Source organism: Melanotaenia boesemani, chromosome 1 (genome assembly GCF_017639745.1).
Source record: "Melanotaenia boesemani isolate fMelBoe1 chromosome 1, fMelBoe1.pri, whole genome shotgun sequence".
NCBI lineage: Eukaryota > Metazoa > Chordata > Actinopteri > Atheriniformes > Melanotaeniidae > Melanotaenia > Melanotaenia boesemani.
The window spans coordinates 42,544,321-42,561,237 of record NC_055682.1 but is presented as its reverse complement, the minus strand read 5'-3'; the positions used below and the strand labels follow the sequence as shown (position 1 = coordinate 42,561,237).

Sequence of the window (16,917 nt, the reverse complement as noted above, 5' to 3'; positions counted from 1 at the left end):
AGATGGAGGATCTTCAAAGTCTGAGGAACATTTTTCTGAAATTGTTCCACAGTTTTAGATCCTCTGTTTATCTTTCTGTCTGAGAGACTCTGCCTTTCTGAAATGCTCCTTTTATACCAGTCATGTTACTGACCTGTTGCCAGGTAACCTGATTAGTTGTCCAATGCTCCTCCAGGTGTTTCTGGTTTGTACCAGGTACTTTTTGTTGCTCCTGTTCCAACTTTTTCCAGACGTGTTGCTGCATCAGATTCACTATCAGCTCTGATTTTCATCACATGGTGAAACGTCTAAAAAAGGGCCCGATGAGATTTATTAATGATTACATTCTGGTTTTAATGGAACAGCTGTTGTAAATCTCATGTAAATGGTGTTGCTGGTCAGGGTAAAGGTGATGGGTGCTTGAAAAGCACAAACACGCTAACACATGTTGAAAAACCTCAATAAGCTCATGACGGGACTGGGTGGCAGCCAGAGGTCCATTTCCACTGTGGGGTACGGAATTTAAAGGTTTTCTGCTTTGAAATCTGAATTCTGGTAAATGACTGGAAAATAACAGAGATCGTCCCGCATGTGACAGAATGCTGCATAAGAGAAGGTTTTCATATTAAAGCAAGTGTAGGATTTGGAAACAGCAGACAATATGAAATGCTGTCAGAGGATCTGGTCTCTAAGAGTAAAGAGGAAATTTAAAAGAATAACAAGCTAAAAATATCCTGACATGGAAACCGAGCAGATTAACCTTAGGAGGTATGTTGCTAGAGGCAGGTTGGCCAAACTGGTTTGGCTTGTTTCCACCAAAAGATGGTTTGTTTTTATTCACACTAGTGTCACAGTGAAAATGTCTCATCATTTTACTGAAAATCACCACAGCCAGGAAGTGATGAAGCCAAATGTGACGTGATAACCCCACCCTCAGCAAACACTAGAAAACAACAAAAAGGAGCATAAAGGCATAAATATGGAGGCTGAGACGGAAACCTGCTGCAACAAACTGAAATGATACTTTATACTTTTTAATTTTTACTAAGAAAAAAGGTTTACTGCTGTTATTACAGACGTCTTCAAAGATAATCTGGTTCAGAAATGATGATTAATATGAAAGCCTACATACATGTGAGCGAAGACAGAGACATTAATAAAGTTTAATCTGGTAGGAAAAGACTTGCTGCAGCCTCCTTCTTACTTCTTCATGCTTATGGTGACGTTGTTAAAGCGCCTGCAGCCCTGCACACGCTGGATGCTGCTTATCATGAAGCAATACGTTTTATATCAAGATGTAAACTGTCATCCACCATAACGTTATGAGGTATGGCTCAGTGGGTAGAGTGGTCGTCCTGCAGCCCAAGGGTTGCCAGTTCGATCCTGGCCCGGAGAGCTCATGTCGAGGTGTCCCTGAGCAAGACATCGAACCCCTAATTGCTCCTGATGGGTCGTGGTTGAGCGCCTTGCATGGCAGCTTCCGCCATCAGTGTGTGAATGAGACATGTAAGAGTGCTCTGGATAAAAGCGCTATATAAGTACAGACCATTTACCATATAACATTATTTATAATAATTTTCTATTAGCATCATTATAGTTACGAGTTATTATTTATTAATTATTATTGCTTCCTTTAAAAAAAAGAGAATTTCCTTGTGGGACTAATAAAGACTTTTCATTTAATTGTCCTCGCAGCAGGATCTCAGCCGTCTAGTTTGATTACATTGGGGGATTTTCATTTTAAGCTCACTGGAAAAAACAACGCTGAGGTCTCGTTTCTGTTTTTCGTCAAGTTTTAATTCATTTTATTTACCATGTTTATGAGAATATTATATGTCTGTATTGTATTGTACATACTTTACATATACATGTATCAGGTCACTCTTAGAAATAAAACAGTGTCTCACTGAGTTAAACCTCTATGAATAAAGGTGGTAAAATAGAAATAAAAATATTTTTGCATTTATACAATAATTATACACTTAGACCAATCATTCCTCAGTCCGTTATCATCAGTTTCTTCATGGTTAAAGTTCAGGATGTCAGGTTGACATGTCATTTGTCAAGTTCTTCTGGAAGTTTCCTGACAGAAAAAATATTGTTTCTTGATAAATAAACTTGATAAATTGTCTCAGTTTTTATTATTTTGTGGTTAGTTAATTATAAAGTACATGTTCAGTTCAAACGTTCTGACAAATGCTGACAAACGTGGGACTGATAGTCAGATAATCATGTGGCCATTCTGCTCCACTTTAAGCAGGAGGAAGAAAAATAAAGTTGAGAATGTCTCTAAACTGGCTTATAGTGGCTCATAGCTGCACAGCAAATGGCCAGGATCTCCTGGTCCAATCAGATCATGTATAACAAGTCCAAAAGTTCAGTTTTAGATTTCATCTGAGCACTCCTGATGAGTCTGTTTGTGGTCTGATGTGCTCTGGTTTAAGGTAGACGTAGGGAGACCATGAGGCCATCCACCTGCTGGGATCATGGTCCTCTACATTGTCCTCTACCTCCTCTTCACTGGAACCGTCTACCTCATCTTCATCTGAACCCATCTTGCCGGTGCTGTCCCCCCTCATGCGAGTCCTCTCTTCAGGCCCTGCCTCTGAGCCCAGGAGGCTGGAGTGACACATGCTGCAGACCCGCTGCTGCTTAGTGGGGTGAATGTGTCTGATGACTGCTCGCTTCTTGGAGCATGATCTGCAGACCACAAAGCCACAGTTTCTACAGTGGTGCCTACGCTGGGTCACGGTGAACTTGTTGGAGCAGCGCATGCAGATGGCGGAGGCCTGGTCTGGGATCCAGGTAGCAGCAAAGTTTGACCTCAGGGTGTGCTGGCCTTCCTGCAGCAGTCTGGACTGGCAGTCCGTTATGTGTTCGATCCAGGCCTGCTTCTCCTCGTATGAGGCGGCTCCCACGTAAAAAGACTTGCGTGGGGTGCGGATCAGCCACTGGTTCTTCATCAGAAGACTATTCTCCAGGTCCTCCACCTGGATGTCCCCTGAAATTATATATAAAACGATTGGTCAGAGCAGAACATTTGAAAAACTTAACACATCTGCAGTGTCCTAGCAGTGGATAAAGTAGTCCTAGGAGATGGTGAAGTATTGTACTCATTTTGTGGTTGGGGTGAATGGGTTTCTTACCTAAAGGGATGACCTGCTGCTTATTGTACCAGCGACCATTCAGAAGGATGCTACCATACACCAGCACATCATTGAAGAGGAAGAAGACTTTAGGCTGCAGCCCCCGGCGGCTCTGCTTCATTAGCCTTCCCTCTCCAACCAGAATCCGATCCGGCTGAGACAAAGACTTTCCTCTTGACCCAAATGCGATGTCAACAGCCTGGATGCGTTCCCGGTTCTCCTGAGCAAACGTCAGCCGTTCCACCATGGTTGCCATTTAACAAGTTATACAAGGGCTTAAAGAGCAGCAGTAAGAGCGCTCTTGTTGAAAATGTCACAACACTGAAGGTGTTATAACCTGTGTTCTTTAGTCTGTCTAACCTGACAGAGGTATTTATACTCTCAGCCCTCACTGATGAAATGGGGCTTTCCAAAGGAGTGCAGCTGTAAAACATGCATTATGCAAAATGGAAAGGGGCGGGATTTTAGTTTGAATTCAGAGGAGAAAACCCAAGGAACCTCTCCACTGCTGATGTCATTATTTATTGAATAAAAACATCCTTTAAAAAACCCAGTTGTTTTGTGCTGTGCAGCTTTGGCTTTGTCTGCTGACCACAAGGATCATTCACAGTTAACCTCTTCTTCATAAGGCCTATTTTCATGCCTCTTGTCTGAAATGACAAAACCAAAATAAAATAAGTGTATCTACACAACCACAAGGGCCGTAACCATCATCTCTACAAAAAGCTGAGACGTGTGAGATTACTACATTAGTTTCACAATCAAGATACGTGTTACTGTGTCACAGTAAATTCACCTGGAACACACTGGGAAATTTAAATGTTGTCTACTCCTAAAAGAAACTAGGTTACTTTTAGTGGAAACCAGATGAAAGTACCTAAATTTAACTGGGAATGAGTAAGGTAGTCCTGGGAATTAGTGGAATAATCCAAGGAATGAATGAAGTAATCCTAGGAATGAGTAAAGTAATCCTAGGAATGAGTAAACTAATCCTAGGAATGTGTAAATTAATCCTAGGAATGAGTAAAGTAGTCCTGAGAATGAGTAAAGTAATCCTAGTAATGAGTAAACTAATCATAGGAATGAGTAAAGTAGTCCTGAGAAAGAGTAAAGTAATCCTAGGAATGAGTAAACTAATCATAGGAATGAGTAAAGTAGTCCTGAGAATTAGTAAAGTAATCCTAGAAATGAGTAAAATAATTCCACAGAATGAGTAAACTAATCCTAGGAATGAGTAAAGTAATCCTATGAATGTGTAAAGTAATCCTAGGAATGAGTAAACTAATCCTAGGAATGTGTAAATTAATCCTAGGAAGGAGTAAAATAGTCCTGAGAATGAGTAAAGTAGTCCTAGGAATGAGTAGAGTAATCCTAGGAATGAGTAAAGTAATCCTAGGAATGAGTAAACTAATCCTAGGAATGTGTAAATTAATCCTAGGAATGAGTAAACTAATCCTAGGAATGTGTAAATTAATCCTAGGAATGAGTAAACTAATCCTAGGAATGTGTAAATTAATCCTAGGAATGAGTAAACTAATCCTGGGAATGTGTAAATTAATCCTAAGAATGAGTAAATTAATCCTAGGAATGTGTAAATTAATCCTAGGAATGAGTAAAGTAGTCCTGAGAATGAGTAAAGTAAACCCAGGAATGAGTAAACTAATCCTAGGAATGAGTAAAGTAGTCCTGAGAATGAGTAAAGTAATCCTAGGAATGAGTAAAGTAATCCTAGGAAGGAGTAAAGTAGTCCTGAGAATGAGTCAAGTAATCCTAGGAATGAGTAAAGTAATCCTAGGAATGAGTAAACTAATCCTAGGAATGTGTAAAGTAATCCTAGGAAGGAGTAAAGTAGTCCTGAGAATGAGTCAAGTAATCCTATGAATGAGTAAAGTAATCCTAGGAATGAGTAAACTAATCCTAGGAATGAGTAAAGTAATCCTAGGAATGAGTAAAGTAATCCTAGGAATGTGTAAAGTAATCCTAGGAAGGAGTAAAGTAGTCCTGAGAATGAGTAAAGTAATCCTAGGAATGAGTAAAGTAATCCTAGAAATGAGTAAAGTAATCCTAGAAATGAGTAAAGTAATCCTAGGAAGGAGTAAATTGGTTTTCATTTTTGTAATTCCTCAGGGAAACAAGAATAATTCAACATGCATTTTGAAGATAAAGTTGTATCTTGAGTGCTAGTTTAGCAGAAACTCACTTTCTTCATTAGGCCTGCAGCGGAAGGAGGATGTGGGACGGTTCACTCCGGGTATTTCCAAAGATTTTTCTAAGTTAAAGACTGAATCGTGTTCAACCAGTCGGACACGTACGGGCTAAAGAGAACGAGGACGCTGAAATCGGCAGTATATTTAGTGGATTGATAATAAAGCTGACTTTGACTTGACTCTGCTCTTAACGTACAACACAAATGAAGATTAAGTGCAAAATGAGGTGGTTTTTATCTTTTGCTGAATTTTGTAGTATATTCATTATTCTTCTCACAGAGGGCAGAAATGATTCCAGATTTAGAAAACGGGACATTTCTGAAACGCTTCTCTTTTATAGTTTTATTGAATATGGATTCAATGCATGGCTTAAATCAGCCCTGTAAATCTCAGAACATACTGTACATAAACAGTATTTTTAATCTCAGATTAAACTGATACAAACCTGAAAGTCCAGATTCTGCTCTTGACCGAGCTCTGTAATCTGATCCAGATGAAACCACACGCACCTCATTAATAACATAACAGCACTGTCTTTAACTTCATCCTGGCTTTACATGCACCTTTCACCCACTCGCTCACAATGCAGCACTTTTTCTCTCACCACAAACAATAAACAAGAAAGTGTTTGAGCTTCTCACCTTATCCTTAAGAGAGAGCCTGGCCACCCTACAGAGGACAGATTTTATTCATTCATTTATATAATATAAATAATATATATATATATATATATATATATATATATATATATATATATATATATATATATATATATATATACACACACACACAAAGAATGAGATAGAAGGGATGGAAACTGAGAAGCAGATCAACTTTATTTAGCACTTATTTATATTCCGGGTGAAAGCTGCAGTGGACAGAGGATGGACCAAAGAAGTGTTCATCTTTACAGCCATCACAAATATTGTGTCATAAACGATCCAGGCCTTTGTGTAACAGCAGCGAATTGCATGACTGGGACCCCCAGACAGTTTCACAGCTTTTTACCAAACATGCAGTGAATCCATCTGCTAGGAGTCTCACCTCTCACCTGGAAAACTTGCCACCTCCAGCTTGTAAGGCAGCATTTCTAGCTGGGAAAACCTCTCAAGAGGACGTGGTGAAATACTTCCCATGTCAAAGCTGATCTCAAGTCTGCACACTTTTCAGAGATCCTCTGATAAGATGGTGACAGTTTGTGTGAAAGTCTTGTGGCAACTGTTTATGTCCTTAAAATGTGACTGTAGTCCATCAGCCTTGCTGCTGCAGGTCGTCAAACAGCTGAAAGGAGCAGAGGATGATGGGAAGTCACTTTCACACCGATGATTCAGGTCACAGGTCGATGGTTCCTCTCACTTTAAACTTCTTGGCGGAGCGTTCACTGGCTCTCTGCTCAAACTTGCTCCCGTAGATGTGTGAGACAAAGCCATTGATCTCCACAGAAAACACACTGTTCCTCTTAGGAATCACTGGGAAACACCAAACACAGGACGGAAACAGCTTCCATGAGGTCACAAGCTACAGGAAACACCCGCTTTGTTAGATTTCACCTTAAACTGATCCATACTAAAAGTGTTTTAAGAGCCTTTTCTACTTGTTATGGAGGAAAAAGCAGAGGTGACATAGCAGAATGAGAGTTGGCTCATTTCCATTTACACCATTACACTGAAACCAGTTCATCCGCATGAGCTGTACTCATTCCACACTTATCACATTTCCCTTCATCTGTTGTAGCAAAGCAAATGTCTGCTAACATAAGCTCATCATTTGCTGCTGTCAGGGATCTTTGAGCAAAGCCTGAATATTGTGCAGCAAAAGGCAGCAGTCGTGTGATTTTCAGTCTGCAGCCGTCTCACCTTTCACTTTATCCTCTTTGGTGATGATTTTGAAGACATGTTTAAACTCCTGCACGAGAATCCCTGTAGTCCCCACATAGGATGGACATTTAGACCGGACCACTGCAACAGTGGAAACAACAGCGTTAGCATAGCAATCTGGACTGGATGCAATGGATTTTCATCTTTAATTAGACAAGCAAATAGCATCCACCTATCAAGTCCAGGACCTGGACTGTTTGCAACCCCTAACATCAAGTCAGACAATGTCCAGATTTAATCCCAAGAGCCAGAAATCTGGAGGAAATCCTGCAAGAGTTAAAGTCCTCATCCTTCTCTTTTGACATTCAGCTGTCAACGCCTCTTTGTTCAGGCTGTTTCCTACAAACCCTGAAATCTGTAGTGATCACACCACTGCTGAAAGACGAGCATGTGGACACGTCAGTGATTAACAACTGAAGGCCCATCTCAAACCTTCATTTTTAAATAATAGAAAAATATGTTTATTTACAATTTTACAGGTTTCTGGCACCTGACAACTGTTTTTAAGACTTTTAGTCAGGATTTGGACCACAGCTCTGAAACAGCCCTCGTCTAACCCCTCATTTCCACCGGGTGTGTGTACACCATGTTACGGCTGTACCATGGCTTTGTTCCGACCTCCGTGGCGGGGTAATCTGTTGGAGCGTGTCAGGTGTGGAGCGCCCATGAGTGCAGTCCACCTAGCAGGATCCACGAGATCACAAAATCACACGTCTCGTCGTCCATGATGAAAGAAAAAAAACCAAAACAAAACACAGACCCCTGACTGGTGAAACACGTAATGTTTTCATGGTTCAGCAGCGCACATCTGAGAAGAGCTTTTATTTTTTGGAAAATACTGGAAGCTTATACACATTTCCTGTCTGCTCCTATCTGAACTTTGACGCATTCTGGGTGCATACGCCATCAAAAACAGAATTGACGCATAAATTTAGCGGAGAGTTGCAACAAGGCGCTTCAGGAATGCTTCTGGTACGCGCTGCGCAGCTTGTGGGAACCAAACCATTGACTAAAATGGCTGCGAATAGCAGCGCAGGCCTCGGCGCAGCCGTTATGCACCATCTGAACATCTGACAGTGGCAGAAGCTCAGTTCTGGTTTTCATGGATCCCAGTTGACAAGGGCATCCTGCTAGACTGACTGGAAAAGTAGGTGGGAACCTCTGTTTAGCATCTACATGTACAGTCCCCCAAGGCTTCAAGTTGGACCCCTTTTGTTTAGCATCTATATGTGGAGTTCTTTTGGGCCTCCCATTGTTCAGCATCAGGTCCTAAAACCCAGTTTTAGTAGTTTATGCATCTCCTTAGATGTTTTTGTATGCATCATTCTACAGTGTGTGCAGAATTATTAGGCAAATGAGTATTTTGATCACATCATCCTCTTTATGCATGTTGTTCTACTCCAACCGGTACAGGCTTGAAAGCCTACTACCAATTAAGCATATCAGGTGATGTGCATCTCTGTAATGAGAAGGGGTGTGGTCTAATGACATCAACACCCTATGTCAGGTGTGCATAATTATTAGGTAACTTCCATTCCTTTGGCAAAATGGGTCAGAAGAGAGATTTGACGGACTCTGAAAAGTCAAAAATAGTGAGATGTCTTGCAGAGGGATGCAGCACTCTTAAAATTGCCAAGCTTTTGAGGCGTGATCATCGAACAATCAAGCGTTTCATTCAAAATAGTCAACAGGGTCGCAAGAAGCGTGTTGAAAAAACAAGGCGCAAAATAACTGCCCATGAACTGAGGAAAATCAAGCGTGAAGCTGCCAAGATGCCATTGGCCACCAGTTTTGCCATATTTCAGAGCTGCAACATCACTGGAGTGCCAAGAAGCACAAGGTGTGCAATACTCAGGGACATGGCCAAGGTAAGGAAGGCTGAAAAACGACCACCACTGAACAAGACACACAAGATAAAACGTCAAGACTGGGCCAAGAAATATCATAAGACTGATTTTTCTAAGGTTTTATGGACTGATGAAATGAGAGTGAGTCTTGATGGGCCAGATGGATGGGCCCGTGGCTGGATCAGTACAGGGCAGAGAGCTCCACTCCGACTCAGACGCCAGCAAGGTGGAGGTGGGATACTGGTATGGGCTGGTATCATCAAAGATGAGCTTGTGGGACCTTTTCGGGTTGAGGATGGAGTCAAGCTCAACTCCCAGTCCTACTGCCAGTTTCTGGAAGACACCTTCTTCAAGCAGTGGTACAGGAAGAAGTCAGCATCGTTCAAGAAAAACATGATTTTCATGCAGGACAATGCTCCATCACACGCATCCAAGTACTCCACTGCGTGGCTGGCCAGAAAAGGTCTAAAGAAGAAAAAATAATGACATGGCCTCCTTGTTCACCTGATCTTAACCCCATAGAGAACCTGTGGTCCCTCATCAAATGTGAGATCTACAGGGAGGGAAAACAGTACACCTCTCTGAACAGGGTCTGGGAGGCTGTGGTTGCTGCTGCACCAATGTTGATCGTGAACAGATCAAGACACTGACAGAATCTATGGATGGCAGGCTTTTGAGTGTCCTCGCAAAGAAAGGTGGTTATATTGGTCACTGATTTGTTTTTGTTTTGTTTTTGAATGCCAGAAATGTATATTTGTAAATTTTGAGTTGTTATATTGGTTTCCCTGGTGAAAATAAATAAGTGAAATGGGTATATATTTGGTTTTTGTTAAGTTGCCTAATAATTATGCACAGTAATAGTCACCTGCACACACAGATATCCTCCTAAGATACTAAAACTAAAAAAGCCCCACTCCAACTTCCAAAAATATTCAGCTTTGATATTTATGAGTCTTTTGTGTTCATTGCGAACATAGTTGTTGTTCTATAATAAAATTAATCCTCAAAAATACAACTTGCCTAATAATTCTGCACAGCCTGTAATCAGAGAATCATGCTTCACTCATCCATTTCGGACGCTGCTATTGAGCTAGCAGGTTATATAGCCCATCGACAGGATCAATAAACTTTTATTTCAAAAGAACATTTTACACTGGAACTGGAAGAAATTTTAACAAAAAAAAACTGCCAGTTAAAACTACAGAAAAATATACTGCGTATCGTTGCTGTTTGTGAAGCTGAAATATCTCCCTCATCGCAGCAACGTCACGCTACAGCAACGTCATGCTGCAGCAACGTCACGCTACAGCAACGTCACGCTACAGCAACGTCACGCTACAGCAACGTCACGCTACAGCAACGTCATGCTGCAGCAACACCACGCTACAGCAACGTCACGCTGCAGCAATGCCATGCTGCTGCTAGGCCGCGCTGCAGCAACGCCACGCTGCTGCAACGCTGCTGCACCTTTATCACATACGCTGGGACACAGGCCCAAAAGTAACGCAGCCCACAGGGAATCCTCCCGCAGCGTGTGCACGCGCCGCCATCTTTGGGAAACGAATGTCTCGCTGTGAGTGAACCGCGGCGTCATGTCTCCCTGTTTGCACCTGTTCTACATTTGTTTCTGTCACTGAGCAGTAAAGTTCAGAGAAAAGTCTAGACGTACCTGTGATGATGGCCCCGTGGAAGTCTGCCTTCAGGAACTTCTGCTGCACAAACTGAGGACTGCTGAAAAGACAACAATCATCTGAAATCAGAACGGAGTCAAGTGTTTACTGAGGAGAGACGACATAGCTCTGAGAGGGTTACCATGTTGGTTTCAGTCCACCACACAGGTCGACTATGTACTGTCTCCAGAGTTGGTGTAGCGGCAGGAACAGTTCATACCTACAAGCATAACAACAGAGACATTATAGCTCACACTTCACACTCAGGAAGTAAGCGATCCTTCAGACCAACCTCTGCTGTTCAGGTTTAATCTGGAAGATCTTCATCGCTCTCTTCTGCCGAGAGTTTAGTCCTTTGGCTTTCTTGCTGTGTTTCTTTTTTCTCTCTCTCTTCGGCCTTGTGTATCCCAGAATCACAGCCTTGTGAGTTAGCATCGTCTGCATGTCGTTGCATGGAGACGGTTTAATGCTGCTCTTCAGGAAGGCCTGGGTGAATGCTGCCGCCTTAGAGCTGCTCTGAGGCTGAACATGGAAAAAGACACGTCATTAAAGCTTAGAAACACTTCAGTGACTTCCAGCGTGGCATGGTTGTTGGTCTGACACCATCTCTGGGTTTACAGAGAACGGTCTGAAGAAGAAGAAGACATCACTGGCTGAGCGTGGTTCAACCGTGGGTCCCTCCTCCTCTTTGTGCCGAAGTGTCCACACAAAACACTGCTAGAAAATCCTCAAACATCAATATTTTTTCAGCTTTCTTCCCCTAAATCATTTTCAACTTCTGTCCTGCTCAAAAACACCAAACATTCATTCATTTTTAGGATTTTAACTCTTTAAATGCCCGTTTTCATTTTTGAATTACTGCTTCATTCCTTACAAAAAATGAATTATTTTCTATATAATAAATATTAAAGGGATGGATATTTAGTGGTAATTAGACACGTGTATATGTCAAAGACAAACAGCTAAATTTATTTTTTATGTGGCTGTGGACTCGCATAGCAAAAGTACATGAGCAAAAAACTGACGTCTTTTTTTCCTTTTTTTTAAAAAATCACTTGAACACCTTCAGACCTGCTCAAAATTTTCTAATTTTAACCCTTTAAATGTCAGTTACTTGTATTATTAATTATTCATAAAAAAAAAAACATACAAAACTTGAAATATTTTCTATAAAATAAACATTACAGAGAGGCTTTGGTGGTGATTAGTCCTGGAAATGTCAAAAATCAGCACTGATATTAGTATTTTTATGTAGTATCACATATTTTTTCTGGTGACCTTTGTGGCCAAAAGTGTTTCACTGAGTTCCATTAAAGCATCAGCTGGGCCCTGCAGCTGGGCCCTGAGGTCGGCTGCCCAGCTGCTCCTGTATGGCGTTACATCGCTGCCAAATACCTTGATGAGCGTACCAAATACCCTGGTGAGCGTATTTATTAATTCAGCAGCGCATTTCTTAATCAAGCGAGCGCATTGCTCTGATTGCTGGAGTTTTTAATTACTCGTGGGGCCCTGAACGCAGCACAGCGAGCGTAAAACACGCCCCCCCCCCCCCCCCCCTCACACTCACCAGTACGCTCTCGTGGGAAAACTCTGCTCGCTCTCTCTGTTCACTGGTACTCCTGCAGGTACCAGGTCCAGGAGGCAGCTCGGAGGGGACTCCACACGCTTATAAAACTCATCTTAAAACCCATTTTCATCTTTGACTTTCAACCCCAGCGAGACTTGGCTTATTTTTTTGTTTTGACTGGTTTTTATTGTGTTGGGTTCAGCTCTTCTTATGCCTCATGTTTTTATTTGTATTTATCCTGATTAAACCTGGTTTTGGCTGTGGCTGTTTTGAAGTGCTGGTGTAGTATTTGTTGATGCGGTAAAGGCCCCGGTCTTTCCTGACCGTGGGTTCATGAAGGCGGCCTGAAGGAAAACAGGTTGGGAGCCACCGTGAGGAATTTTCTGTCATCTTCATGATGATCTTTATCTCTTTCCTGTTCTCTCCACCCCAACCGGTCGAGGCAGATGACCCCCCCCGAGACTGGGTCTGGTTCTGCCGGAGGTTTTTCCTTTCCACTGCCCCCCAGCGCAGCTCAGGATGGGGGACTGTGCTGAAATTTAGTTCTGATGCAATCTGTTGCTTTTCCAGGCTGTTATTTACTATGAATCGGCGTGTATGAAACCTGCCTGGATGACTTGAATTGATTTGTCTGTAAAGGACCCTGAGATGACGTTGTGAACGGACGCTTTACAAAAAAAACAGAATTAAATTCAAGACAATTTTGCTCTTTTTCTTTTTTGGCAAATGTTCCAGCATGACTTCACTTTCTTTTCAGGTCTTATTTGAAAGGATTTTAAAGACTCTGCTTACCTCCACACCAAGAACGTCAACCAGCTCTCGAGGAATCACAGATCGAACGAGTGATTCTGTTAAAAGGACACAAACAAATCTAACATTAGAAAGGAGATTATTCTGACCGTAAACACACACATAAACAAGCCAAAAATACAACAGAAAGAGAACACCTTGAAACTCTTAGAGGACAATCTATGTGAAATCTGGACTCTAACTCCAGCCTGATCACGCCTCCAAGGTTCTTCTACATTTCCAGACCTGGTCAGCTGTATTTAAGATTTCTGCTGTTCCAGAGAACGTGACAGACCAGACACATAAATCATAACTGGCTTCTTACCTGTAAAAACACTGTGCAGGTTTCACACAAGCTCAGTTTACACTAAAATGTTTGATGCACCTTCAATGTCATTAACACACTTTTCCTTGAAAACAGACTTTTTAGTGATGAGAGAAGGTTTTCCATGAATGTAATCACAGATCATTCAGATTCAGCATGCTTGAAACTTGTTCTTTTAAAATGTTTGAAGGAGTTTCTTTAGTCAGGAACTGGAATAAATCAGGCCCTGACGGCAGGTGTAGTTTACCTCTGCACTGCTTAGGCTGAAAATGATTCTACAGGGAGGAAAAAGTTTGCTTGAAGCTGTTCCAACAGGTAATATTATCAAAAATGATCCTGTCCCGTATTAAAACAAATCACTGCTGCATGAGGACAATTTGAGAATTAGGCTGAGAAACATGCAGAAAGAAGGCAGTCACCATCTGAATTCTCAAATTAACCCTTAAAACTCCAAAACATTTGTTGTCTCTTTTTCCTCATTTCCAGTTATTCCTGCTACTATTTACCTGCTATCCTCACTAAACCAACTCCAGCTCAGCTGCTTTGTGGCGCCACCGTGCATCAGAAACGTCTTCTTGGCTTTATTCCAGCCATAGAGGAGCATTATTTTTCTTCTTTTCACACACACATAGAACTTTCTGCTCACTGGTTGATCTTTGGCTGCTCCTGATTGGACGTTACCGTCAATCTAAGCTCTCTGATTGGTGGAAAGTCTGACAGGAAGTGGCTTCATCATCATGTCCAGGTCTAAATAGAGGTCTCTTAGCAACATAGTAGTGATGGTGATGTTTTTATGGTGAAATGTGATAAATAAAGCTGTTATCATGGATCATTGTGGATTTACCAGATAGAGTCTCTGAATAAAACTACATTTAGTGGCTGGATTGTAAACCTCCTGGATGGGATAGAAATGTCTGGAAAACTTCTGTAGATCAGCTAAAGGCTTAAACATCCATCACATTTACCCCACAGAGCTACACACCACCGCTCCTGGTGGTAGAAGAGAGACCTCGGAGGTGATGGAGATCTGAAGGGATATTAAGGGGTTAATGATGTCCCTGGATTTCTAGGGCATCAACAAGGAGAATGTTAACGATCTGGCAGTAAAATGCCTCAGACTTTGAATATTTGGTAAATTTAAACAACCCACATCTGCTGATTGAGCTCAGATTGACTAAAACTGGAGTCAGATGTGGTGAAACAACAGCCTGTTTCTGGAAATGTTCTTTAACATGAACAAAACTCCAGGCTGTGGTAAAGAGAAAACATCCAGCTCGTTAAAATCAGAATCGTAAGTTATATAACAGACGCTTAATTACATGCCAAGTTCTGTGACAGCCACCAATTTTTTAATCCAACAGACTGCCAGCATGGCCTGGGGGACTGAGGAGATGACAGACGCTGTCACGGCGTGGACTTTCCTGTCCGACCGGCTGCTGCAGGGTTTCTGTTGAGCTTTCATGCTAACCATGTCACCACGAACAGCGTTATGAAAACAACTTAACCTGATTCCAGTTCACTTGCATTCGTGTGCTCAGTGCACGTGAGAAGCCACATGAAGTCTGACGAGAGATTTTCACTGTAGTCAGACATGATGCCACATTCAACATTGTCCTGCTCTGTTTTTAGTCACGCGTGACCTTCCAGACTCACCATACAGCAGGTCTTTTTCATGTCCTAAGTGCATGAAGTGACTTCTGAACCAAGTCTGGGTGTTGAAATCTCCACAAGTCTTTATTTACTGTCTGGCAGCTGTTAGCTGGACAGACGGTGCACAGGTGGTTTATGCTGAGGGAACGAGGTTCACAGCAGCAGATATTTGCTGTTAAATCAAGGAGGATGAGAAAGTAGTTCAACACCAACAATTTTACACTTAAAAAAACTGGTTCTCTTAGTCAGGTGTGCAGGAAAACACCTAAAACAGGGGTGTCCAAAGTCAGTCCTCGAGGGCTGCTGTCCTGCAGGTTTTCAATGTTTCCTGCTTCAACACACCTGACGCAAATGAAACAGACCCAACAGCCTATTAAGTTAAGCACAATAACTCATCAATTTGAGTCAGTCAAAAACCTGCAGGACTGTGGCCCTTGGGGATAAGAACTGGACGACCCTGGTCTCTGTGATAAATATCTGATGTGTCTGTGAACTACTGTCTGGGTTTGGGCCTAAAACATCTGAGAATATGTCCCGGGTAAAAAGAAAAACAAAAACAGGATTTTCACCTTAACCAGGCGCCTCTTTTTCTCTTTGACATTTGGTAGTGCTGAACCTGCATGATGCACTGGAGGAGCTTTTGAGTCTGCTTCCTCCATGATATGAGAACATTACCAGGATCTTTAGGAGTCTAAATATGATAGTTTTTTTTTTTTTTTTATCAGAACCTGTACCAGGGGTGCCCAAGTCAGGTCCTAGAGAACTACTATCCTGCAATGTTTAGATGAATTGCTTCTTCAACACACCTGAATCAGATGAATGTCGTTACCAGCCTCTGCAGAGCTGAATGACATGCGGATGAGGGAATTCAGCCATTTGATTCAGGTGTGGTGGAAAAAGTTGCAGGATAGATCTTGAGGAGTGGCCTGGGTACCCCTGGCCTGAACTAATGTGATCTAGAATGCCCAAAACACCATAAGGTGACCCTTAAAAAGACGTGCAACATAATACGTCGTCGGCCTCCGTTTAAAAGCATGTTATGAAACAACCATGTTTTCCTTTTCAGGACCAGATGGTCTGAACAGACCGTAAATAAACTGTTTACTGAATATATCGGAACGTGCTTAACCCACAGAGGGTTTGGTTCTCATTTCTAAAGTTTAAACAACCACAAAACCTTGATAATAAATAAATAAATGAAAACTCAGCTGAACTCAAGTCAGAGTTTTCACGCGTGGTTAAGTTGCCGGTTAATTAACTCAAGAGGTGGAAAAACCTACAAGACTTTTGAGCGGCAGGAACCGGGGTGGGTGTGGATTATGTAACGATCATTAAACACTCACCATCCATGTTCACAGTGTTTCAGACAGTAAAACTAAATACAAAAATTCTGAGAGTCCAGGAAGAAAGAAACAGCTTTAAAATGTTTTCAATAAAACGCTAACTCTCTTCCTACTTCCGGTCCTTCTTCTTCTGAGGAATTTATTGGCCCTGACTTCTGATGTGTCACTCTACCGCCACCGTCCGGAGGCAGTGATGTCCTACAGTAGGTTTTTACACACTGACATGACAGGCTGGTACAATTTGCTTTGAGTACCCATCAAATTAATTTTATTTCCTTATATGGTAATCTCTTCTCTCTCTCTCTCTCTCTCTCTCTCTCTCTTTCTCTCTCTCTCACACACAAACGTAAAGATAAGACAAGATAAAATAAGATAAGATAAGATAAGATAAGATAAGATAAGATAAGATAAGATAAGATAAAACTTTATTGTCTGTTTGCGCCGAAATTTGTACTGCAGCACCGAGTTAAGAATCATCACAGACAAGATTGCAGTCATACCAAAACAAAGAGTCTAT

The 16,917-nt window shown here is 41.8% G+C and overlaps 2 protein-coding genes across 3 annotated transcripts; both read right to left on the bottom strand.

Moving 5' to 3' along the window:
* Positions 1-1,737: 1,737 nt before the first annotated feature.
* plekhf1 (pleckstrin homology domain containing, family F (with FYVE domain) member 1) lies at positions 1,738-3,529 on the bottom strand. Its single transcript, XM_041990038.1, has 2 exons — positions 3,126-3,529; positions 1,738-2,980 (listed from the first exon to the last, which is right to left on the bottom strand). The coding sequence occupies exons 1-2, from the start codon at positions 3,379-3,381 to the stop codon at positions 2,370-2,372; spliced, it is 867 nt and encodes a 288-aa protein (XP_041845972.1). The 5' UTR covers positions 3,382-3,529; the 3' UTR covers positions 1,738-2,369.
* A 2,618-nt stretch (positions 3,530-6,147) lies between these two features.
* pop4 (POP4 homolog, ribonuclease P/MRP subunit) lies at positions 6,148-16,539 on the bottom strand. Of its 2 annotated transcripts, none has more exons than XM_041990917.1 (7): positions 16,401-16,539; positions 13,086-13,141; positions 11,019-11,248; positions 10,869-10,946; positions 10,726-10,784; positions 7,189-7,290; positions 6,148-6,801 (listed from the first exon to the last, which is right to left on the bottom strand). In XM_041990917.1, exons 1-7 carry the CDS (start codon positions 16,405-16,407, stop codon positions 6,665-6,667), a joined length of 669 nt encoding a protein of 222 aa, XP_041846851.1. In that variant the 5' UTR covers positions 16,408-16,539; the 3' UTR covers positions 6,148-6,664. The 2 variants fall into 2 exon arrangements, with proteins under 2 accessions (XP_041846851.1, XP_041846775.1); XM_041990841.1 differs by having other exon boundaries at positions 10,726-10,787; positions 16,401-16,537.
* Between the last annotated feature and the right edge of the window lie 378 nt (positions 16,540-16,917).